The sequence below is a fragment of the Saccopteryx leptura genome, chromosome 7 (genome assembly GCF_036850995.1).
Source record: "Saccopteryx leptura isolate mSacLep1 chromosome 7, mSacLep1_pri_phased_curated, whole genome shotgun sequence".
In the NCBI taxonomy this organism is placed as follows: Eukaryota; Metazoa; Chordata; class Mammalia; order Chiroptera; family Emballonuridae; genus Saccopteryx; species Saccopteryx leptura.
Window position 1 is genome coordinate 102974951 of NC_089509.1, and position 23387 is coordinate 102998337.

Genomic DNA, 23387 nt, shown 5'->3' on the forward strand with positions numbered 1-23387 from the left:
CGGTCTGAAGAACGATCAGACTCAGATGTGAATAATGACAAGAGTACAGGTTCAGTGAACAGTGATGTTCTTAGCTCCAGTCATAGCAGTGACACTTTGTGCAATGCAGATAATGCTCAAATCCCTTGGGCTAATGGACGTGACTCTCAGAGCATCATGAGTAGTAGAAGAACTAAAGCAAATGAAGGGGAAAGGAGACGTGGGAGACAGCAGACGAAGACTCTGGATCCGACAGGGAATGTGAGGAGAGTGACACGAGCAGGGAAGAAATGTAGTACATATACTTCAAAGCAGAACTGTGTGCTGCAGATGAAGATTCCAGGAAGGAGATAAATGATTAATGGTGCATGCTGAAAAAAGAATTGGGGGCCTGACCAGGCGGTGGCGCAGTGGATAGAGCGTTGGACTGGGATGCGGAAGACCCAGGTTCGAGACCCCGAGGTCGCCAGCTTGAGCGTGGGCTCATCTGGTTTGAGCAAAATCTCACCAGCTTGAGCCCAAGGTCACTGGCTCAAGTGAGGGGTTACTCAGTCTGCTGAAGGCCCACGGTCAAGGCATATATGAGAAAGCAATCAATGAATAACTAAGGTGTTGCAACGCACAACGAAAAACTAATGATTGATGCTTCTCATCTCTCTGTTCCTGTCTGTCTGTCCCTGTCTATCTCTATCTCTGTCTCTAAAAAGAAAGAAAGAAAGAGGCCCTGGCTGGTTGGCTCAGTGGTAGAGCGTCGGCCTGGTGTGTGGGGGACCCGGGTTCGATTTCCGGCCAGGGCACATAGGAGAAGCGCCCATTTGCTTCTCCACCCCCCCTCCTTCCTCTCTGTCTCTCTCTTCCCCTCCCGCAGCCGAGGCTCCATTGGAGCAAAGATGGCCCGGGCGCTGGGGATGGCTCCTTGGCCTCTGCCCCAGGTGCTAGAGTGGCTCTGGTCGTGGCAGAGCGACGCCCCAGAGGGGCAGAGCATCGCCCCCTGGTGGGCAGAGCGTTGCCCCTGGTGGGCGTGCCAGGTGGATCCAGGTCGGGCGCATGCGGGAGTCTGTCTGACTGTCTCTCCCCGTTTCCAGCTTCAGAAAAATACAAAAAAAAAAAAAAAGAAAGAAAGAAAGAAAGAAAGAAAGAGAGAAAAAGAAAGAAAGAAAGAGAATTGGAGTGGCCCTAGCTAGATAGCTCAATTGGTTAGAGCACTGTCCTAAAGCACAGAGGTTGCTGGTTCAATCCCCCATCAGGGCACATACAGAAGCAGCTCAATGCTCTTGTCTCTCTCTCCCTGCCTCTCTATCTAAAAAAAAAAAAAAAGAAAGAATTAAGGTGAACACAATACAGTATACAAAAGTGTGTTATAAAATTGGGCACCTAAAACCTGTATAATTATGTTAACCAGTGTTACCCAATAAATTCAATTTAAAAGCATAGTTACTCTGACCGTTTCCAAACAGCACTTAGAGCCCTTTGTTGAAGTTTTGAGCTCTCACGTCAGGGTCTTTTGAGTGTATGCCAGCAATCAAGAGATTGAGAGCATCTGTCTGAATGAGGCACTTTCATCATTTTCAGATGACAATAAGATTACAATTAAACTGGGGAAAGCACTTAAAAAAGGAGAATCCAGAGTTAAAGTGTACCAGCTTCTATTCAGTGAACAAGAGCCATGCAAGTTTCTGCCAGATGCTGGGTTTGCTAAAGAGGACTCAATTCCTCACCGCAGGGAGCAATGTGGTTTAGAGCTCAGTGTTGACAGATTTTGTCTAAGTAAAAACACAGGGGCCCTGGCCGGTTGCTCAGTTGGTTAGAGCATCAACCCAATATGCCAAGGTTGTGGGTTTAAAACCTGGTCAGGGCACATACAAAACTCAACCAATGAATGCATAAACGGATGGAACAACAATTTTTTTTTAATTTACTTACTGATTTTAGTGAGAGGAGAATGGAGAGAGAGAGAGAGAGAGAAACATCAATCTGTCCTGTATGTGCCCTAACAGAGAATTGAACCTGCAACCTCTGTGCTTTGGGACAATGCTCTAACCAACTGAGCTATCCAGCCAGGGTAGAAAACAAATGGATCAATCTCTCTCTCCCTCTCTCCCCCTCTTCCCTCCCCTTTCTCCTCTCTCTCTCCTTTCTTCTCTCTTTGAAATAAAACAATTTTAAAAATGGAAGAATCCTGGCACTGTCTTGTTGGATTGCCATGGGTTTTTTGTTGTTGTTGTTTTTTTTTCTGAAGCTGGAAACGGGAAGGCAGTCTGACAGACTCCCGCATGCGCCCGACCAGGATCCACCTGGCATGCCTACCAGGAGGCAATGCTTTGCCCATCTGGGGCATTGCTCTGTTGCAACCAGAGCCATTCTAGCGCCTGAGGCAGAGGCCACAGAGCCATCCTCAGAGGCCACAGAGCCATCCTCAGCGCCCGGGCCAACTTTGCTCCAATGGAGCCTTGGCTGTGGGAGGGGAAGAGAGAGACAGAGAGGAAGGAGGGGGGGGGGTGGAGAAGCAGATGGATGCTTCTTCTGTGTGCCCTGGCCGGGAATTGAACCCGGGACTCCTGCACGCCAGGTCGACGCCCTACCACTGAGTCGACTGGCCAGGGCCAGATTGCCATGTTTATGAAGAAGATATTACTGTTTCCAGCAACTGAGCCATTCTCCCTGAAGTTTCTGATGGGGTGGAGACGATGCAATCCGCATCACAGCTTGCGGTCTGGTCAGGACGGAGGGGCCTTCAGAGGTTGTGTTGGAAAGCCAGAAGGTTGATGAGTTGCGAGAGAAGCTTTGTGAAATCAGTGGAATTCCTTTGGAAGATACTGAATTTGCCAAGGGTAGAGGGAGTTTTCCCTGAGATATTTCTGTGCTTGATATTCATCAGGATTTGGACTGGAATCCTAAAGTTTCTACCCTGAATGTCTGGCCTCTTTAGCTCTGTGATGATGGAGCAGTCATATTTTTTAAGGATAAAAGAGAAGAATTAATGGAGTTGACAGATGAGAAAAGAAACGAACTGATGAAAAAAGAAGGCAGGCCTGACCAGGTGGTGGTGCAGTGGGTAGAGCATCGGCCTGGGATGCTGAGGACCCAAGTTCAAAACCCCAAGGTCACTGGCTTGAGCTCGGGCTCAACCAGCTTAAGCGCGGGGGGGGGGGGGGGCGGGGCGCTGGCTTGAGCATGGGATCATAGACATGACCCCATGGTCACTGGCTTGAGCCCAAAGGTCGCTGGCTTGAGCAAGGGGTCACCAGCTCAGCTAGAGCCCCCCAGTCAAGACACATATGAGAAAGCAATCAATGAACAACTAAGGTGCCGAAATGAAGAATTGATGCTTCACATCTCTTTCCCTTCCTATCTGCCTGTCTCTCTCTCTCTCTCTCTTTCTCTCTCTCTCACACTAAAAAAAAAAAAAAAAAAAATGAAGGCAGTTGACTCCAGAAGATATCTGTATGGATCACCAAATAAAGATCTGACTCAAGACTGACTCTGCTAGTGTAGTATTTTCCCTGGGGGGGGGGGTATTTAGACTGTCCACTGGTGCTATGCAGTGCCATTATGGCTGGACGGGGCTGAGGGAAACCCCGTGACACCAGCACTGACCGGACTTCCCTTCATCAATCAGAAGCTCAGTGCCCAGGGCGCCACTGTTCTGTTTTGAAATTATGTGCACTATAGTCAAATGTACTGTAAAGTGAAACAGGATATGCAAAACATTAAAAACAAAAAGTAAAACCTGCTACTGAAAAAGGGGAAAGGGGATTATTGAGTAAACGTCTTTTTTGCTGACAAATGTGCCATAACCACTAGTAAAACTAGCCTCAAACAGGATGCTGACAGCTTAGTAATAAAAGCTTTGCAGTGGCCATGAAAAATAAAAGTAAGGCCCCATAAAAGACACAAAGAAGAAGGGACTTGTTTTAGTCATGGTTCTTCAAAGAAACAGAACATACATACATACATACATACATACATAGGAAATTGGCTCACGTGAGTATGGAGGCTGAGATACCCCGAGATCCCTGTAAACTGGAAACCCAGGAAAGCCAATGGCATATATAATTCCAGCCTGAGTCTGAAGGCCTGAGAAGTAGGAGAGGTAAGTTCCACGATGTAAGTTCCAGTTGAAGTTAAGTCTGAAGGCACAAGAAGTCCAGTATCCCAGCTCGAAGACAGACTGGCAGAGAGAAGAGTTCTCCTTCCTCAGCCTTTTGTCATAGTCAGGCCTTCAGTTGGCTGGATAAGGCTCAGCCATGACAGGGAGGGCAGTCTGCTGTACTGTGTACCAAGTCAAATGTTGATCTCCTACAAAAACACTCTACAACACGCCTGGAATGTTGGACTGAATATCCAGTCACCTCATGGCTAGTCAGGTTGACACATAAAATTAACCATCATGGCCCTGGCCAGGCAGCTCAGCTGGTTGGAATGCCGTCCCAATATGGCAAGTTTGATGTCTGGTCAGGGCACATACAAGAATCAACAGTGAGTGCATGGATGGGTGGAACAACAAATTGGCTTTCCTTCCTTCCTTCCTTCCTTCCTTCCTTCCTTCCTTCCTTCCTTCCTTCCTCCCTCCCTCCCTCCCTCCCTCCCTCCTTTCCTTCTTCCCTCCCTCCCTCTTTTCCTTCCTTCCTTCCTCTCTCTCTCTCTCTCTCTCTCTCTCAATCCCTTTCTAAAAACGAACCAACACAACATAACTACAGCAGCCCCATGCCTGGCCATCCCCTCATGAACCAAAGGTAGTGTTTGGGAAATGTGTGCAAACCTAGAGGGCAGGGATGGTGACAGGAACTTGAGCAATAGGATTGCACAGTGACAAACCGTGATGCTGCTGTCCCTCTCTGATCCATTATTCACCCACTTCCCAGTCCTTCCAGCCTCCCCCATCAACGAGGAGTCGGGGAAGTGGCTGCCTCCCCAGACCCTGGGTTCCCAAGCTTTGGCTAAAGTTTTTGACTCAACATGGGATACATCGCATCCAAGATCAGGTCTGGGCCCGAGAACCTGACTTGATTTTCTCTGGGACTTGAGGTCTCAGTCTCTGGGATTGGACAATCTACACAATCCCGGTTTTGAATCTTCCTGACAGAAAAGAAAGCCATGGGATAGGAGGCTTAAGGAGCATGGGAGGGAGAAGACCCTGGGTAGGAGGGGAGGACAGAAGCTGGCAAGAGGAAGACACTGGAAGCTAGAAAGGTCTTGCTCACCATTTATCTGGGGGTTACAGGATGATAACTCTCAAGTAGAATCTAGTTCATAAGGGTGTTTTGTTCAAATTATATAATATTTTCAAAGTTTTTGAGCTTATTGTTAAAAAAAAACTATGTTGCATAAAATTCCAAAATTTCCAGCATCCTTGACAAATCAGAAGATACAATGACAGTGGATGCACATGGCAATTGGCTGGAACTCTGTAGACACTGCCCTCCTCAGACAGAATAGTATCTGACTTCTGTTTTGCTACAGTCACCACCATTCCCTACTGCCCCCTGGCATAGGGGCTCAGCATCATTTGTCATGCAACACTGAGCTAGCACTGTTTTTCTTATTTCAAACCTATCGCATAGTCTATCTTACCTGCCTGGCCTTCTCGGGCATCTAAATTTTAACCTCTTAGGAATTCTGAAGAAGAAAACAAGCTCAGAGAGAGGACATGATCTGGTGACAATCTCAAGTAAATATTATAAGTCTCGCAGAACCAGAACCAGGATTCCAGTGCCCCTTCCTTCCTTCCTCCCTTCCTTCCTTCCTTTCTTCCTTCTTTTCCTTCTTTCTTTTTTTCTTTCTTTCTTTTTATTTTATTATATCTATATATATAGATATATAGAGATATATAGAGATATAGATATAGATATAACAAAACCTTTATTTTCAGAAAACAGAAAAAAACAAAATCAGAAACAAAACCAATAATTTCTCTCTGGCCCTGAACCCAGCCCTCCCACGCATCCTCCTGCTGTGGGGCCTGTGGGGCCCGCGTGGGGGAGGGCACGGAAGGAGCCTGTGCTCCTGGGACAGACAGAAGTCCTTTCGAGTTCAGGTTCCCTCCCCCAAGTGAACAGCACTCCCGGCCTTGCCCACCCTCCAGACACACCAAGAGGGAGGAGTTCTGGGGCAGGGCGGGAGGAGGGCCCTGAAGTCCCTCGGGGAAGAGAGTGGCTGAGTCAGCCCCACCCCTCCGCCACAGCCTTCACTAGTTAACAGCTCATCTTCACCCAACTCGGCAAGTCTGGCCTGGCTGGGAGGGGTGTTTGGAGTGGGTAGAACTGAAGGAGAGTCCCAGGCTGCCCAGGGGGACAAGGACTCTGACCACTTCCCCTCTGCGCGAGCACAGCAGAGAGGGGACAGCCACCCATGGGAGTGCGCGGGTGCTGCCCTGGGCCAGGTCTCCAGGCTGAACTCCCCCAGGCTTCCCTCCCGGCCACCCCAGGCTGCTGCTGGTCAGGCTCTGGCTCTCCCTCCCGGCCACCCCAGGCTGCTGCTGGTCAGGCTCTGGCTCTCCCTCCCAGCCATCCCAGGCTGCTGGTCAGGCTCTGGCTCTCCCGTCTCCCTCTCTGGTGCTCAGTGGGGGACTGCAATGCGTTAGAAAGCCCTGCTGGATCTGAGCCACTCACTCGATCCAGGCCTGGCTGACCGCAGGGTCTGCCATCTGCAGGACATGGCGCTGGACCCCTCCCTCTGCAGGACATGGCGCTGGGCCCCTCCCTCTGCAGGACATGGCGCTGGGCCCCTCCCTCTGCAGGACAGGGCGCTGGACCCCTCCCTCTGCAGGACATGGCGCTGGACCCCTCCCTCTGCAGGACATGGCGCTGGACCCCTCCCTCTGCAGGACAGGGCGCTGGACCCCTCCCTCTGCAGGACATGGCGCTGGGCCCCTCCCTCTGCAGGACATGGCGCTGGACCCCTCCCTCTGCAGGACATGGCGCTGGACCCCTCCCTCTGCAGGACATGGCGCTGGGCCCCTCCCTCTGCAGGACAGGGCGCTGGACCCCTCCCTCTGCAGGACATGGCGCTGGACCCCTCCCTCTGCAGGACATGGCGCTGGACCCCTCCCTCTGCTGGACCCCTCCCTCTGCAGGACATGGCACTGGACCCCTCCCTCTGCAGGACATGGCGCTGGGCCCCTCCCTCTGCAGGACAGGGCGCTGGACCCCTCCCTCCAGCCCCCTGCAGGTCCGCGCAGAGCGGCAATGGTCAGCTGGGAGGTTCCTGCCAGTCCAAGGCAGCTCAGCTTGATGCTGCTCGTGCACACCTATCCGGGCTGTGCTCTACCCTGCACTCCTCCTCCCCGGGCCTCTGCTCAAAGAGGAAGACACACGCTCACGAGCCCAGGAGGAGAGAAGGCCCCCCAGCCTCAGGCTCTGTAACCCAGAATGTGTGCTGTTCTAAGAGCTTCCCCTGAGCAGTTCGCCCTCAAACCCCAGCAGTCTCCTCAGGTCATCATGTCATTGTAGCGTGTGGGCACTCCCCAGGGTCATCAGGTCATTGTAGCGTGTGGGCACGAAGCACATGACTTCCACAGCTGGCTCCAACCCTTCTAGGTCCATCCCAGCCTGCCGTAATGCTTGAGGGGACCCTTGAGCGGTAGCTGGGATTCCATGTCCCCCAAGTCTGACACCACATTCTCGGATTAGGGCTTACTCTGACTGTGTACCACACACATATGCAGCCGGGGCATGTGTGATGACTAGCTGAGCCAATCAGTCAGGATCTTTCAAACACCGCTGTCTTTCCCCCAAGAAACATTCTCGATGCCACTCATAGGTCTGCTGGGTGTTTCTAAACACAACCCTGTCACAGCCTCGAAGACTCTCTGGGATTCCCTGGGCCGTCCTGGTGGTCGTGTAGCCCCGCAATCTGCCCCAAGTCCTCCACATACTTTTTCTGTCTCTACCGGTTCACTGAGGATGCGGACTCCTTTCCAGAGACTCCTTTTTCTGTTCCTCCTCATTCTCAGGGGCTTGGGACAGTCTTCACCTCAGGGGCTTCATCTTGTCCCCAGGGCCTTCCAAGAGTGTGGTCAGCAGGGCCTTTTTTTTTTTTTTTTTTTTTTTTTTGTGAGAGAGACAGACAGACAGGAAGGGAGAGAGATGAGAAGCATCAACTTATAGTTGTGGCACCTTAGTTGTTCATTCATTGTTTCTCATATGTGCCTTGACTGGGGGGGGGGGAGCTCCTATAGAGCCAGTCACCCTTTGCTCAAGCCAACGACCTGGGGCTCAAGCCAGAGACCATGGGGTCATGTCTACGATCCACACTCAAGCTGGTGAGCTTGGGGTTTTGACCCTAGGTCCTCCACGTCCCAGGCCAGCACTCTATCCACCAGCAGGGCCACTTCTGGAAGCTCCTCTCCTCTGTCTGGTTCCAGCACCCAGTTCTCATAGGGTCCACCTGGCCACCATCTGCCTCAGTCCCCCACCAAGCAGGGGGAATCGCAGAGAGGTGCAGGGCACATACCCTCTGTCTCCTACCCTGGCGCTGACAGGGCGAGGGGTGAAGAAGGAAATGAGGAGGGGTAGGCGGAAGTCTAGGCTGGAGGGCAGAGAGGGTGGCGCTGGCCCAGACAGTCGCAGAGCTGGGCAGGAGGGATGCAGCAGCCGCCTTAGCTCTGTCTTTGGCCTCTGGGGTGGGAGGTGGTTCTAAGCCTGGGGAAGGGAGAGAGCAGAGGCGGACGCCACTGCCCTTTTCTTCCAAGGATCTCTTTGGCCTGACTCTTAGATGCATGTCCCTGTGGCAATGTCTAGAAGGGCTCTTCCTCTGAGGAACGAATGGAAAATTCAAGGGAAAACTGAAGCCTAGAGAGCCATCAGGACTCCCTGCCTGCCATCGGCCCAATCAGCCTGACTGGAGGTGGGTGGGGTCAGTCAAGTGATCTGGATATGAATGACCAAGCGGCAGGAAGTGTCTTGAAATCAGAGCTAAGTTGAGAGACACAGAACATGGGGTGTCTGGAAGGGGGTAAAAGGTGTTGTGGGGCTCAGGCCAGAAGGGGAAGGAAAATCCACACAGCGACTGGCCAGACCCTTCCGCCCGAGCTGGCCACTTCTGCCTTTGGAAAGTGTTTCACAATGCCCGTGTGTGAGCACAGCCGGGCTCCACGAGGAGGGTGTGGGCTCACACACTGACGGGTAGCAGCATCCAGAGGAACACGGGCGAGTGGAGCTGCTTCCAGCCCGCCGCTCACATGCAGAAGGTGCTCGCCCTGTCCTCCTCATGACAGGTGAGTAGCCCCCTCCAGGGATGGGGGTGGGGAGAGACAAGGAGGCAAAGGAAGTCCCTGGTCCTCCATGGGAGTCCTGGTCTGGACCCTAGCCTGGGGTTGGGTTCTTTGCATCCCAAAGAGCATAGTGTCTCTTCTGTCTGATCTCTGTGCATTTGGAGGCCCTGGAACTTCGCTGGCTAGTGGAGGAGGCAGGAGGCAGGCCAAGGGGCACACAAGTCAGTGCCAGGCAGCCCTCCTCAGAGCCCAGCGTCCCTCTCCCACATCCTCTGTGGCAAGAGCGATCTGGCTTTGGGGATCTTGCACTCACATGGGTGGAGAGTAATTCTGAAGGCTCCACTTCCCACACCTTCTGGAACGCTGGCCAAGGGGTGAAGGGGATGGACCCAGAGGGGACTCAAGGGTCCCTATTCAATTGGGCCTTGATTCTGAACTTTGCCAGGAGGAGGCGGGGGAGGAGGATGAACGGCCACCAGGAAGAAGCAGGTCACTCACCATGCCTCATGGGGCCTTTTGCAGATAACAGGGGTCCCCAAAGGCCCAGCGGGCCCAGCTATGGCTCCATCTCCAGCCCACCCAGCGCAGGGCCACATCAAACGCCTCCCAGAGCAACCTACCTGAGTGAGAAGATTTCTATCCCGGAAACAAAACCGGTAGGAATGCTGAAAACTTCCTAGGATCTTTCAGGATGGACAGGGCCATCTAGGGGAAGTCTCATGGCTGGGGTAGGGGCATCTCCTGAAGACCATGCCGAGTCCCTCCAGCTCTGGTCAGCAGGGATGGACAGTGTAACCGTCCCATTGCTGCTTCTTTTCCCAGCATCTAGATCAGTGGTCCCTAAGCTTTTTTGGGCCACGGACCGGTTTATTGTCAGAAAATATTTTCACGGACCAGCCTTTAGGGTGGGACAGATAAATACACAAAATAAAATTATGCGACCAGTGTAAAAACTGTAGTATTTTTAAATATAATTGTCGAACTTACAAGACAAGCGTAAAGAGTGAGTCTTAGACGGATGTAACAGGGAATCTGGTCATTTTTAAAAAATAAAACATCATTCAGGCTTAAATATAAATAAAATGGAAATAATGTAAGTTATTTATTCTTTCTCTGTGGACCGGTACCAAATGGCCCACAAACCAGTACCAGTCCGTGGCCCGGGGGTTGGGGATCACTGATCTAGATCATCATCTGTCTAAAAATTATCAAGTGGCTTTCTGGGTAAATCTCAGCTTTTCAATAAAGGGAAAGGGACTTGGGGTGAATTCAATTGGAGCTTCAAGGGTTTTTGTGCAGTTGTTTTGTTTGTTTTAGCAAGAAAAACAGAGACAGACAGACAGGAAGGGAGAGAGTTGAGAAGTAACAACTCATAGTTGTGTCACTTTAGTTGTTCATTGACTGCTTCTCATACGTGCCTTGACCTGCGGGCTCCAGCCAAGCCAGTGATCCCTCACTCAAGCCAGGAACCTTGGGTTTCAAGCCAGCGACCTTGGGATCATGTCTCTGATCCCACACTCAAGCCAGAGACCCCATGCTCGAGCTGGTGAGCCTGCGCTCAAGCTGGCAACCTTGGGGTTTTGAACCTGGGTCTTCAGCATCCTGGGTCGATGTTCTATCCACTGCACCACTGTCGGTCACGTTCAAGAATTTGCTATAAAGGAAAGGACCTGGAAAAGGGCATTGGGAGACCTGAAGGAGGCGGCAGGCTGGCTTCTAGGACACTGTCACCCGGCATTTCCAGAATCTTTAGCAGATCTCAGGCTGCCAGATCAAGCCCTAGAATGGGCGTAAGGGGACCCTCAGCTCAGTGGGCTCCAGAGAAGAGAATCTAGGGTCTGACAAAGGGCTAGAGAGGGAGGAGCTAGAGAGGGAGGCTTGAGCCCAGGAAACCCCCTGTCGGGGCTTGGAGGATCTGCAGAGTCACAGCCTGCAGGGGGTAGGTTGGTCAGCTGTAGTCAGGCTGCGGCATGTGCCGGATGGACTGTGACTCAGCAAATCCTGCTGGGTCCTCCCACCCCATGTCCTCCACTAACCCCTGTGGGGTACAGCTCCAGGAGTGGAGATCAGAGGCCAGGCTGGTCTGTTGAACCCCTTGGGTGGGGGTCAAGGCCGGCTGTTGCAGCCCCTATAATCAGGACCCGCTCACACCCCATTCCCACCCACAGGGCACGTTCAGCCTGAGGAAGCTGTGGGCCTTCACGGGACCCGGCTTCCTCATGAGCATCGCTTTCCTGGACCCTGGAAACATCGAGTCAGACCTGCAGGCTGGTGCTGTGGCTGGATTCAAAGTGATTGAATTGGAAGCCTGTGGGGAGGGTGACCAGGTTCAGTAGGTGGAGACCCCAGCTGGCCATATTTCCCCAGCGTGGTCTGCACAGCTGGTGATCCTGAGAGAAGATGTTAAGTTCAAACGGGCTGGAAAGGGTCCCCGGGTGTCCCTGCCAGCGTGTGGGGTACATGGGGTGGGGGAGGTTGGTCTTCTCCATTCCCCCACTATCTCCCCAAGGAGTGTCCTTGGTTAGAGGGCGCCACCAACCCGGGGTTCGCAGGTCCTCTGGCTGACGGCCTCTCCCTGCCTTCTCACAGCTGCTCTGGGTGCTGCTGTGGGCCACAGTTTTGGGCCTGCTCTGCCAGCGACTCGCTGCCCGGCTGGGTGTGGTGACAGGCAAGGACTTGGGTGAGATCTGCCATCTCTACTACCCTAAGGTGAGCCTGGTGGGCCTGGACAGGAGACACCCACAGGGCCCAAACCCAAAACAGCCGCTCACAGCTTCCATAATCAAATAAACACATCACCTCACGTGGGCTGTTACCAGTCCATTCGATAGATGAAAACACTGAGGCTCAAACTAGCAGCAAAGAGGGATGTTAGACGTGCCCCTGTTCGTTTTATAGAAGGGGAAATTGAAACCTGGAGGAGTGACTCGCCCAAAGTAAAAATTAGGTAGGTATCAGCTTGGAATGGTCATCGGCTGGGGTGGACACTGAGGGCTTGGCAGTTGCCAGTGTCCAGGCAGGAAAACCAAATTTTCACCACTAGACATCTCAAAGGTATTTAACGCAGGGATGTAGTCACAAAGGTGTTGGAAGGGCTGGACGATCAAGGGAAGGAGGCACCCAGAGGTCAGAAGGCTGTCGGGCAGGAGTCCAAGAGCCATCATTGGCTGCCAAGCTTCTGGGAATATTACCCCCTCCCTCTGCCAAAATGGCCAGCAGTGCTGCTGGAGCCCAGGTTGCCTGGTGCTCTTGCTGGAACCACAGCCAGAAGCAGGGGGGGAAATGACTTCTCCCTGCCTTTCAATCTCCCATAAGTGTTTCCTGCCAACCCCAACTGGAAGCCAGCTGGCCAGGCAGCCTTACAAATGTATTATAGTTTGTAGGCTTCCAGCCCAGCACGACGGTGCTAAGTATGGAGAGGTAACTGTAGGGCTGAGACAACTTGCCGGCCCTGATGAAGGTTGCTGCCTCCCCTAGGTGCCCCGCACCCTCCTCTGGCTGACCATCGAGCTAGCCATTGTGGGCTCGGACATGCAAGAGGTCATCGGCACAGCCATCGCCTTCAGTCTGCTCTCGGCTGGACGGTACTGCTCGGGGGCCCCGGCGCTTCAGTCCCCGGCTGAGGACAGCTACTGCTTCTTTCTCGGGCCTTATGCTTCCCTGACCATTTGCAGTCCCCTCTGACTCACGTTGTTGCCCAATTTGCTGGATGGGGAAACAGAGACCCAGAAACACAAAGCGATTTGTCTAAAGTCACACAGATAGATGTCAGTGACCCTGCAGGCTTCAGGCTGCAACCCCAAGCTTCCTGCCATACTGGTCCCCCACCCATCTGGGTCCCTCCTCTCATATTCTGTGCCATCTTCCATCCCCAGCACACTCCCATTCCCTTCCTCCGTAGCTTTCTGGGGCCCGCTTAGGTTTCTGCCCCCAGGTGGTCAGATTTCACCAGTCCTCAGGGCTGAGAGTAGGAGTTTGGGACCCCTGGACCAGGCTGGGCTGACCCAGGCCACTCTGGTTTCAGAATCCCTCTCTGGGGTGGCGTCCTCATCACCATCGTGGATACTTTCGTCTTCCTCTTCCTCGATAACTACGGTGGGTATGCCCCTCATCCAGGAGGGGACTGCACTGTGGGGCGGGCAAGGGAATGTCGGAGCCCGCTGATGCTCTGCTGTTCAGGGAAAGGCCTGCACTTCTCATCTGGTGTGGCCTTGGGCAAGTTACTCAGACTTCGATTTCTTCACCTATAACGTGGGGGAAATAATAGCCCAGATGTCATAGGGCTGTGGCGAGGATTCACTGATGTAATAATATATGTCAGCACTTGGCACAGTGCCTGGAACAAAGTACTCAAGATTTCACCATTGATACTTACTTATGTTATAAGTTTTTTGCTTTTTTGTTTTTAAGTGTTCTGCTCCTTGGCTCTCTCCCTAGGGTTGCGGAAACTGGAAGCCTTTTTTGGATTCCTCATTACCATTATGGCCTTGACCTTCGGCTATGAGGTGGGAAGCCAGAGCCGCAGCACCCCCCACCAAGGCCACTGTCTCTGCCCCTGCAGAGCCTGAGGCCAGGGTCCCGGTGGGGGTGAGAGTGGCTTCACGGGGGGAACAAGGCTTGTCCTGACCAGGCTCCTCCTCACAGTACGTTGTGGCGCATCCGGCCCAGGGAGCACTTCTTCGGGACCTGTTCCTGCCCTCCTGCCCGGGCTGTGGCCAGCCAGAGCTGCTGCAGGCCGTAGGCATCGTCGGTGCCATCATCATGCCCCACAACATCTACCTGCACTCGTCCCTGGTCAAGGTTTGCAGAGGAACAGGAAGGGAGAGATGCTTGGTCCCTTAGCGTCCCACCCCCAAGCCTGGAGTCCCTCCCCTTTGGCTCCTGCCTTCCAGCTTTCGGGTGGGAAGTGAATCATTCAATAGTCAATAGAACACCTACTGTGTGCTGGGATCCGGGATCCGGGGGTCAATGATGAAAAGACAGACAAGCCGTCTGCCTTCCTAGAGCCTGCATCCTAGTGGGGAGCCAGACCAAGAGCCAGGAAACAAATGCTGGGAAGAATTACGGGTTGTGCAAGGGGCTCTGAAGGAAACAAACCAGAGAATGACTGAGGAGCAGAGAACTTTAGAAAATGAGTCAGGAAAAGCCTTTCTAAGGAGGTGACCTCTGAGGAAGGAAGGATGGGAAGGAAGATGGGGAAGAAGATATTCTAAGCAGAGGGAAGGGCAAGGGCCCTGGGGAGGAATAAACTGGGCATGTAGGGGGGTGGGTGCTGGCTGACCAGGCCTGCCCCAGACTGCCACTGAGGAGGCTGTAGAAAGAACGGGTTAGAAGTGTGGGGGTGGCGCACGTTGGGGCGATTCTATAATAAGAGACTTTAGTTCTTCCTCACCTTTGACCTTTATAGTCACGAGAGATAGACCGGACCCGACGGGCTGACGTCCGAGAAGCCAACATGTACTTCCTGATTGAGGCCACCATCGCCCTGTCTGTCTCCTTCTTCATCAACCTCTTTGTTGTGGCTGTCTTTGGGCAGGCCTTCTACCAGCAAACCAACCAGGCCGCGGTGAGACACACCACATCACCCCCCTGCTGGGGACTCCGGCAATGCAGCGAAGCCGTTTGAGTCTCTGCCCCACTCTCCAGGCAGTGGTCGGAGAGGGAGCCTGGGACCCCCTTCCCCTAGGCAGGCTTTTGAGGGTCAGGGCCACACAAGGGGCTGCAAGGCATAGACATCTAAGGGAAGTAGCTGGGAGGGAGGAGCTGAGTCTGGGGGGACCCAGCACACCAGTCGCAACTGGAAGGTTGGGCAGAATTTGCTCAGCAAACTGCATTCTGGGAGGAGGGGACGCCTGACCATGAGTGTGGAGTGGGAGTGTGCAGCCAGTCATCTCTGAGTCCTCCTCTCTCCTCATAATCTTCATTAGCAGATAAACCATCGTCCATTCAGCAAGTACTTCCTGAGCACTTGTTATGTATCAGGCAGTGTCCTAGGCCCTGGGGAGACAGCAGTCATGATATAAAGACGCTGCCCTCTTGCAGCTTAAATTTGGAAGGCAGGGAGCAGACAGGAAACAAATCAACAAATCAGCACAGAAGGGAAGAGTGTGGACAGAGTTGTGAAGGAAATAAAGGAGGTGATGAAATGTCATTGGGGGTGTGATGACAGAGAGACCACGTTAGCCCCGGTGGTCAGGGGAGGACTCTTGGAAAGGGGACGTTTGAGCTGACTCTGAAAGAGAAGGAGCCAGCTCGCTCCTCTCTGGAACTCTGGGGTTTGGGATCTGTGCCCGTCTCCCTTTCTGAGTGGGTCTCTGTCAGGAGGCTCTAGTAACTGCTGGTCATCGTTGGGTGCTTATCACCATGGGAGAGGACTGGCAAGGCCTCCAGGGACCTGAGCACTGCCACTGCCTTGTTATGTGACCTTTCAAGGTTACACCCGTCCCTGGGTCTCATGCTGCTCCTTGACACAAGGAGAGAGGTCTAAACAGGAAGGGCAAAACCTTGTCTTCCAGACCTGGCCAGTCACAGGGCTGTGGGAGCGGGGTCCATGTAAGGCAGGGGGAACTGCGGGGCAGCCTGAGTCACTGCCAGCCAATCGCCTCTGTGCGGTGGCGCCGGCCCTACAAACCCAACAGTAAATTCACATGAAAGAAAAAACAACTTGTTAGCCAAACAAAATATGTCCGGCCGGACACAGCTCAGGGGCCACCAGTTTTCAACCCCTGGCCAAGGCCCAGCTGGTGGTCTGAGCTTCTGAGACTGTGCGCTTCACATCTCTCTCCTCCTGCCCCGGTGCCCACAGTTCAACATCTGTGCCAACAGCAGTCTCCATGACTACGCTAAGATCTTCCCCATGAACAACGATACAGTGGATGTGGACATTTACCAAGGGGTAAGTTGGAGGCCGGTGGCGGGGATGGAAGGATGAGCGGCTTGGCTCCTTGTCACGCCCACTAATGGGCGGGATCACACACGGAGGGGTGAGGCCACGGGTCTGACCACACCCCTCCCTCCAGGGCGTGATCTTGGGCTGCATCTTCGGCCCTGCAGCCCTCTACATCTGGGCGGTGGGTCTACTGGCTGCGGGGCAGAGCTCCACCATGACTGGCACCTACGCGGGACAGTTTGTGATGGAGGTGGGGCCTGGGGCCAGGGGTGCGAGATCACCTGGCATACCACTTGGGGCTCCGACTGGGGCTTTCTTAATCCTTAAAGTAGACCAGATCCTAAAGCAGCCATTATAAGCCCCATTTTACAGACAAGAAAGCAGAGATTCAGAGAGGTGAGGTGCCTGACCCACGGCTGCAGACCCAGGACTAATAGGATCCTTTCCCCCAAAACTCTTTAGTCTTCAGCAATCAACTGCGGGAGGAGAACTCCCTAATTTCTCCCCGTCCATTGTCAGCTAGGGACAGGGTGGCCCCCAGTTCAGAGATGCAAAAACAGAGGGTTCCTCCAGGTAGGAGATGGGCTGAGGGAAGGCGGAGGCCCCTCCTCTGGAATCCCCTGTCCTGCACCCAGCCACAAAGGCGCCCACCCCACACTCCAGGGCTTCCTGAAGTTGCGGTGGTCGCGCTTTGCCCGGGTCCTCCTCACTCGCTCCTGCGCCATCCTGCCCACCGTGCTCGTGGCCGTCTTCCGGGACCTGAGAGACCTGTCAGGCCTCAATGACCTGCTCAACGTGCTGCAGAGCCTGCTGGTGAGGGCGCCCTTGTCAGCCCTGCCCCCTGCAGAGCTAAACAGGAACCACAGCAGCCCCTAGACTGAGCCTACCCACCTTCCAGGCACAATGTAAACACACCTTGCCAACCAGACTCATAATCCCACAGCCAGCCCAGGGGTACAAACCACCGTTATCCCCATTTTGCAGCTTGGAAAACTGATGCACACAGGTTAAGTGACCAGTGGCAGAGCTAAGGTTCAAACTCAGGCAGCCTGGGACCACTGCCCCCAGCTGTTTTTTTCTGCTCTAGAGCCCCACAAATTTGGAAGGCACAAAGGTGGTAACTCTGAGGCTCAGAATGGTTAGGAGCCTCGCCCAAGGACACACAGCCAGGCAGAGGGTGACAGGAGCCCGGCTCTCTCCCTTCCTCACTGTACTCCTAGGGCGGGTCTCTCAGCCCCATCCTCGCCTGTTCTCCCCAGCTCCCCTTCGCTGTGCTGCCCATCCTCACCTTCACCAGCATGCCCACCCTCATGCGGGAGTTCACCAACAGCTGGTGAGTACTCGCATCACAGTCCTGGACTCGCATTACCTCCTTAGATCCTCACAACCAACCACCCAGAGGTAGGGTTAACATGATTATTCCCATTATCCAAATCAGCTCAGAGAGGGTAAGGAATGTCTCCAAGGTCACACAGCTAGCCAATGGGGGAGTCAGGGCTGAGATATGGGGGTAGGGGCTGTTTCTAGATCCTGAGCTGTTCACCCCCATCTTAGAATCTGCTCTCGCCAAACCCCTCCAGTGTGGAGCCTGGAGGGCCCAGGAGGCAGAAATGGGCGGGGTCTGCTCCAGGCCCCACGGCCCAGAGACTGGCTTTGTCGTCTCCCTACCCTCCCCAGCCCCGCTTCAGCCTAGCTGTGGGTACTGAAGAGGAGGAGGAGGGGATGCAGCCAGTCCTGAGTCTCCCTCCTGTCCTCCAGGCTAAGCAAGACCATCACGTCCTCAATCATGATACTGATCTGCACCATCAACCTCTACTTCCTGGTCAGCTACCTGCACGGCCTCCCCCACCCCGCCTACTTCGGCCTCGTAGCCCTGCTGGCCCTCCCCTACCTGGGCCTCACCACCTACCTGGTACTGTTGGGGCAGCAGGTGCCTTGGGGATGGGGAAGGCAAGAAGGAAGGGGAGGCCACAGGTGGAGAGAGGAGGGGACAGACTGGGGCTCCCCCAGGGGCTTGTTTTCATACTCACCCCTCCCCCAGGTCTGGACCTGTTCCATCGCCCACGGAGCCAGCCTGCTGGCCCACCGTTCCCATCAACACTTCTTGTACGGGCTTCCTGAAGAGGAGCAGGAGCCCTCCAGATGAGCTCTCCTCTGGGTCCAGCTGGGGGTGGAATAAGGGGCTGACTGGCCTGCTGGCTATGGGGGTGGGGGGAAAGGGTGTGGAGACAGCAGGTGGAATGGGGGCTTTGGAGGCAGGCCAACCTGGGTTCCATAGGGACCTGCTGTTTCCTAGCTTCAAGTACCTCGAGTGATTAATGTACAGGCCTCAGTGACCTCATCTGTATAATGAGACAACACCAAACTTGCAAGGAGTGTAAAGCATTTTAATACTGTGCCTGGCACTGGGACTTTAAAAATTAAACAAAATTCCAGGGCTCTCTCTCCGCAGAGCATGCCCACTTGAATCTTCTTTTCTAGTGTACTCTCCTCAGCGCCAAGGGCCCTTCTTCTGCCTTTGTAACTTGTTTCCTGAGCCCACGCAGCCCAGCTGGCTCACTTTCTCCATGGCTCACTTTTCCCACCTTTGTGACTTTTTAAATAAACTTGTGCCTGTAAAACAACAACAACACACCTCATCAACACTGATGTGGAAGGTAAACCTGCCCTCTGGACACAGAGTCACCCACCTACAACCAACCCGGACCATCCCCAGGTGACACTTGGGTGATGGGGACCATCCAGCATAGCCTTTATGAAATTCCTGACTGCTTGTTTGCACATTATAGGTCTCACTTTGGGAAGCCCATCTGCATCACCGCCTCCTGAAATGAGACTCAACAATTAACTGAACTGACTTATTTTCAGGACTACATATTGAGTCAATGGAATATTGAGCAATCTACCAACTTTGCTTCTGGATACAATTCCATACCAAGATGGAGATACTTCAGGGATTCTGACCCTACACTGGAAGAATCAGCTAACAGCCTCTCTGGTCCAGTCTCAGATCCCATTCCCTTGTCTTCTTTAGATCAGTCAGGGAGAGATTTCCATATCCTATACATGAACAGAAAACGGCCCCTGTCAGCAGGAAGCAGTTACTAAAGACTGACCATCCTCCCTCATCACCCCTAAAAGATGTCAGGGGTGGAAGTCTCTCATGGGGGGATGAGACAGGCTACTAAGCCGGGACACATGGAATAGAGAAACTGAGATAGTCAAACAGCCAAGCAGTTTACAGCCGTTTAGTAAACCCAATCTTCCCCAGCCAAGGACACTTAAGAGTAAAATCGGTTTTTAGGCCCTGGCCAGGTAGCTCAGTTGATTAGAGCATCGTGCAGATATGCCAAGGTTGGGGGTTTGATCCCTAGTCGGGGCACATGTGGGAATCAACCAATGAATGCATAAATAACTGGAACAACATGTTGATCTCTTTGTTCTTCCTCTCTGTAAAATCAATAAACAAAGTTTAAAAAAGAAAAAAAAGAGTAAATGGTTTATACTTCTCCTCCCCAACCGAAGGGTAAATAGCTTAAATCACAACCCAATTAGTGCCATTTATGCCAACCACACTCAAGGATGGATGAAATCCCAAATAAATCTCATTTTGGCTCATCAACATAAAGCTGATGAATAATCTTGAGAGCCTCCCCTAGACCCTCCAGACTTTAAAACCCTCAAAAGACAGGATCCAGGGCGCATGCCCCCCCCCCTCCCTGTCCAATGCTCTTCTCCAGTGTACTTTTCTAAGCTCCAAAGGACCTTCTTTTGGGCCTGACCTGCGATGGCGCAGTGGATAAAAAATGCTGAGGTCTCCGGTTCGAAACCCTGGGCTTGCCTGGTCAAGGCACATATGGGAGTTGATGCTTCCAGCTCCTCCTCCCTTCTCTCTCTCTGTCTCTCTCTCCTCTCTCTCCCTCTCTGTCTCTCTCCTCTCTAAAAATGAATAAATAAAAAAAACAAGGACCTTCTTTTGCCTCTGTAATTTGCTTCCGTTCCTCTTTTTTTTTTGTATTTTTCTGAAGCTGGAAACGGGGAGAGACAGTCAGACAGACTCCCGCATGCCCCCGACCGGGATCCACCCGGCACGCCCACCAGGGGCTACGCTCTGCCCACCAGGGGGCGATGCTCTGCCCCTGGGGGGGGGGTGTCGCTCTGCCGACCAGAGCCACTCTAGCGCCTGGGGCAGAGGTCAAGGAGCCATCCCCAGCGCCCGGGCCATCTTTGCTCCAATGGAGCCTTGGCCCGGGCCATCTTTGCTCCAATGGAGCCTTGGCTGCGGGAGGGGAAGAGAGAGACAGAGAGGAGGGAGGGGATGGGGGGGTGGAGAAGCAAATGGGTGCTTCTCCCATGTGCCCTGGCCGGGAATCGAACCCGGGTCCCCCGCACGCCAGGCCGACGCTTTACCGCTGAGCCAACCGGCCAGGGCCCCGTTCCTCATTTTTTCTACTGCTTACTTTTACTACCTCTGTAACTTTCTAAATTTTCTCTTATAATTTGAAAATATAAAAATTTAAAAAATTTAAACTCCAGAAGTATTTATCGAGCACCTACAGGAGTCACCTGACAGACTGACCCACCCAGTTGGGGGCAGGACACACTTAAAATATCTGAGTTTGATGAATGCGAAGTCAACGCTAGTTCTCTTCTCCCCCAAAAGAGCAGGGGAACGGAAACCGGGAAAGCACGAAATCCCTGAACCGTCAAGAGCTCCCTACTCTATCCAATGTCTTCTCTCGCTGGAGTGGCCTCAGCCTTTTTTTCCACCAGCAAACTATTTTCCATTCAGTAAAACGGAGCTGTTCTCTCCCCCTTCACGGGCCAGGTCATAATGAACCCCAGAGTCCCTGCCCGCGAGGCCCAATTCATTTGTCATCTCCCCAGGGAACCCGGCGGCCCCGACTCCCACGCCGCACAGTTAACGTTCCCTGGGCGCTGACTCCCAGCTCCCCCTAGGGGCAGGGACGGTCCCGAGCGCCTTCACTCTTTGCCACGGCCGCACCCTTCCCGACCGGAGAAGAGAGGGAGGGTCCTCGGGCCTCGCGCCCGGGGCCTCGGAATCCGCCCAGACAAGGAGAAGGTTGTAGAGGGGAGAGCTGTGTGGGCGGGGAACCCCCTCAGCTGCTGGGAGCCGCCCGACACACCTTCGCCCCATGCTGGGGCCGCACTTTAGAGACGCTCCCTGGGCTGTTTCTAGGCTCCCCAAGTCCTTACTCCGGCCTCTTCTAGTCCTTCGGACGCCAGCCCCTGGCTGTAGGGGGCAGCGATGAAGAGAGGCCGCCGTACTTTTCCCGTGGGTTGAGCCTGGAGCGACTCCTGTGCCTGGAAGCACCCCCAGTTTCCCGAGGATCCGGCGTGGCAAGCTCCGCGTTCAGGATGGGGCGCTTGTTTATAAGAAGAATTTCCTCTTTCTTAAAACGGCAATGATGTCAGTGGGGCCCTCAAGAAGGGACGGAACAGGGATCGGTCTGGCTCAGCCAGAGCAACGGTGGGAGAGGTTTACCTGAGCAAAAAAGCCTCCCAGTTCCGTTCCCCGTGCTTGGCCCCAGAGAAAATGGCACCCACGCGAGAAGGGGTGGTTGGGGGCTGGGTAATAGAAAAAGGCATCTCCCAGCCCCTTCTCTAGCGTCCTGAAGGGTGCCACCAGCTGTACCTCCCTGTACCTCTCTGGTTTATTCACTGATTAGGCATTAACTAGGCTCCAGCCCTGTGCTAGTCTAGTGGGAGAGGGAGGCAAAGTTCCGAATTGAAGATGGTTGCTCTCAAGCAGTTACAGCGGGAGGGTGTGTGTGTGTGCGTGATAAATAACAAATCTCTATACAAAATAAACAACAAATCACTATACAGTGGGATGGGGAACGACCTTGTGCGTGTGGGACACACTTGGAAAAGAGTGAGGCAAGGGTCAAAGAAGGCCCTTGGACAGTTTTTGAAAGCTATTATCAAGGAAGTGACGAGCATGCCAAGGGTGGGGGGTATCAGTGGGCGAAAGCAAAGACCTGCGTCTGGTCTGCGTAGCACTTAGATCTCTTGGAGCAGGAAAGGGAATGAGCAGGCTGGTCCCACCTATAGTTAAGCCTGAGACTTAGAATCTGGGGAGGCAAGAAATGCGGAGAGGGGAGGAGATCAAAGGGCCAGCTAAGGGGTTACCGTGGGCCAGAGGTTAGCGAGGAGGTCAGGCCAAGGCCAGTCATTTCAGGTCAAGGGAGACCCCTACAAAGTGCAGCTTCGCCCCCATCTCTGGTCGTCCGGCCTCTAGGCTCAGATCTAACTTGAGGGAGTGTGGATTATATGTGAGCCCCTCAGGCTGGAAGTAGTCTGGGAGGAGCCTGCCCAGGGGCTCCCGCCTTGGGCACACTGTGCCCTTGACACTTTCTCAAGCCCGTGTGGCCGACCGGGTTAAGCTGCCTGCTGGATGGGGAAGACACTTGTCCACAGTGCCAGACGGAACCTGGTGTTTCCCCACTCACAGCCCCCGTGACTTCCTTCCTCTTCGAGTGCAAACCCATAAAAGATAAAAATAAACCATGTGGCCCTGGACAGATAGGTCAGTTGGTTAGCGTGTCGTCTTGAGACGTTAAGGTTGAAGGTTCCATCCCTGGTCAGGGAACATACAGGAACACATCAATGTTTCTGTCTCTCTCTAAAATCAATTAAATTAATTAAAAGATAATCAACTATGTAGGCAAGGCGACCTCCAGCTGCTGGGGTAGGATGGGACAGCATTGGGTGTGGACACCCCTCACACACAGTGAGGAAACGCGAAGACACCCCCCAAAAAACTCCATAGAACACTTCCACCTGCTCCTCTGTCCCCACAGTTCCCTAGACCCTGCGCAGCGGGGGACCTCGTGCTTGGGAGCCTGGGAAAAGGGCAGGTCTCCCAGGGGAAGAGGCCCCGACCCAAAAAGGTTTAGAGGTGGCTTGGGGGGGGGGGGTAGGAGGTCTGGGGAATAGCGGGCGTGTGCGTGTGTGTGTGGGGGGCGGGGCGCGCAGCGGCCCTGCCCTGCGCCCTATCCCCGCATTAGGTCCTCTGACCCTCACCGGGGACACCCGGCCAGGCTCGGCTTTCACAGAGGAGACAAGGGGGAAGAGGAGGGCGAGCTGCCCTGCTTAGGTGAGGGCAAGGCTTCACTCCCTCCTCGCCACCAATTTCCTTTGGGGGTCAGTGCAGACTGGGTGTCGGGGATCAAGCTGCGTCCTTGCCCCGGGGGCGGTCCGAAGGGGAGGAGACTCTTTTTGGCGGCCATAATCCTGCCTCAGCCTTGGCTGCAGAGCCAAGTCAAGTCGCGTCACTTCTCA

General features: G+C 53.7%; 1 protein-coding gene, 2 long non-coding RNA genes and 1 pseudogene across 6 annotated transcripts; 1 reads left to right on the forward strand and 3 right to left on the reverse strand.

Moving 5' to 3' along the window:
* Positions 1-6586: 6586 nt before the first annotated feature.
* Positions 6587-9191, reverse strand: LOC136379037 (rho guanine nucleotide exchange factor 25-like; annotated as a pseudogene).
* On the forward strand, positions 8910-19486 carry SLC11A1 (solute carrier family 11 member 1). Of its 4 annotated transcripts, none has more exons than XM_066345549.1 (15): positions 8910-9196; positions 9716-9849; positions 11362-11484; positions 11783-11902; positions 12671-12777; positions 13218-13288; positions 13631-13698; positions 13838-13993; positions 14601-14759; positions 15999-16088; positions 16213-16332; positions 16746-16895; positions 17342-17415; positions 17841-17994; positions 18872-19486. In XM_066345549.1, exons 1-15 carry the CDS (start codon positions 9190-9192, stop codon positions 18914-18916), a joined length of 1578 nt encoding a protein of 525 aa, XP_066201646.1. In that variant the 5' UTR covers positions 8910-9189; the 3' UTR covers positions 18917-19486. The 4 variants fall into 4 exon arrangements, with proteins under 4 accessions (XP_066201646.1, XP_066201647.1, XP_066201645.1 ...); XM_066345550.1 differs by having other exon boundaries at positions 19117-19486; XM_066345548.1 differs by lacking the exon at positions 18872-19486 and adding an exon at positions 18124-18502.
* LOC136378531 (uncharacterized) lies at positions 13296-15817 on the reverse strand. Its single transcript, XR_010746619.1, has 4 exons — positions 15711-15817; positions 15051-15190; positions 14132-14275; positions 13296-13437 (listed from the first exon to the last, which is right to left on the reverse strand). It is a non-coding gene; the product is annotated as an uncharacterized lncRNA (long non-coding RNA).
* Positions 19434-21811, reverse strand: LOC136378530 (uncharacterized). Its single transcript, XR_010746618.1, has 3 exons — positions 21230-21811; positions 19865-19996; positions 19434-19532 (listed from the first exon to the last, which is right to left on the reverse strand). It is a non-coding gene; the product is annotated as an uncharacterized lncRNA (long non-coding RNA).
* Positions 21812-23387: the final 1576 nt, after the last annotated feature.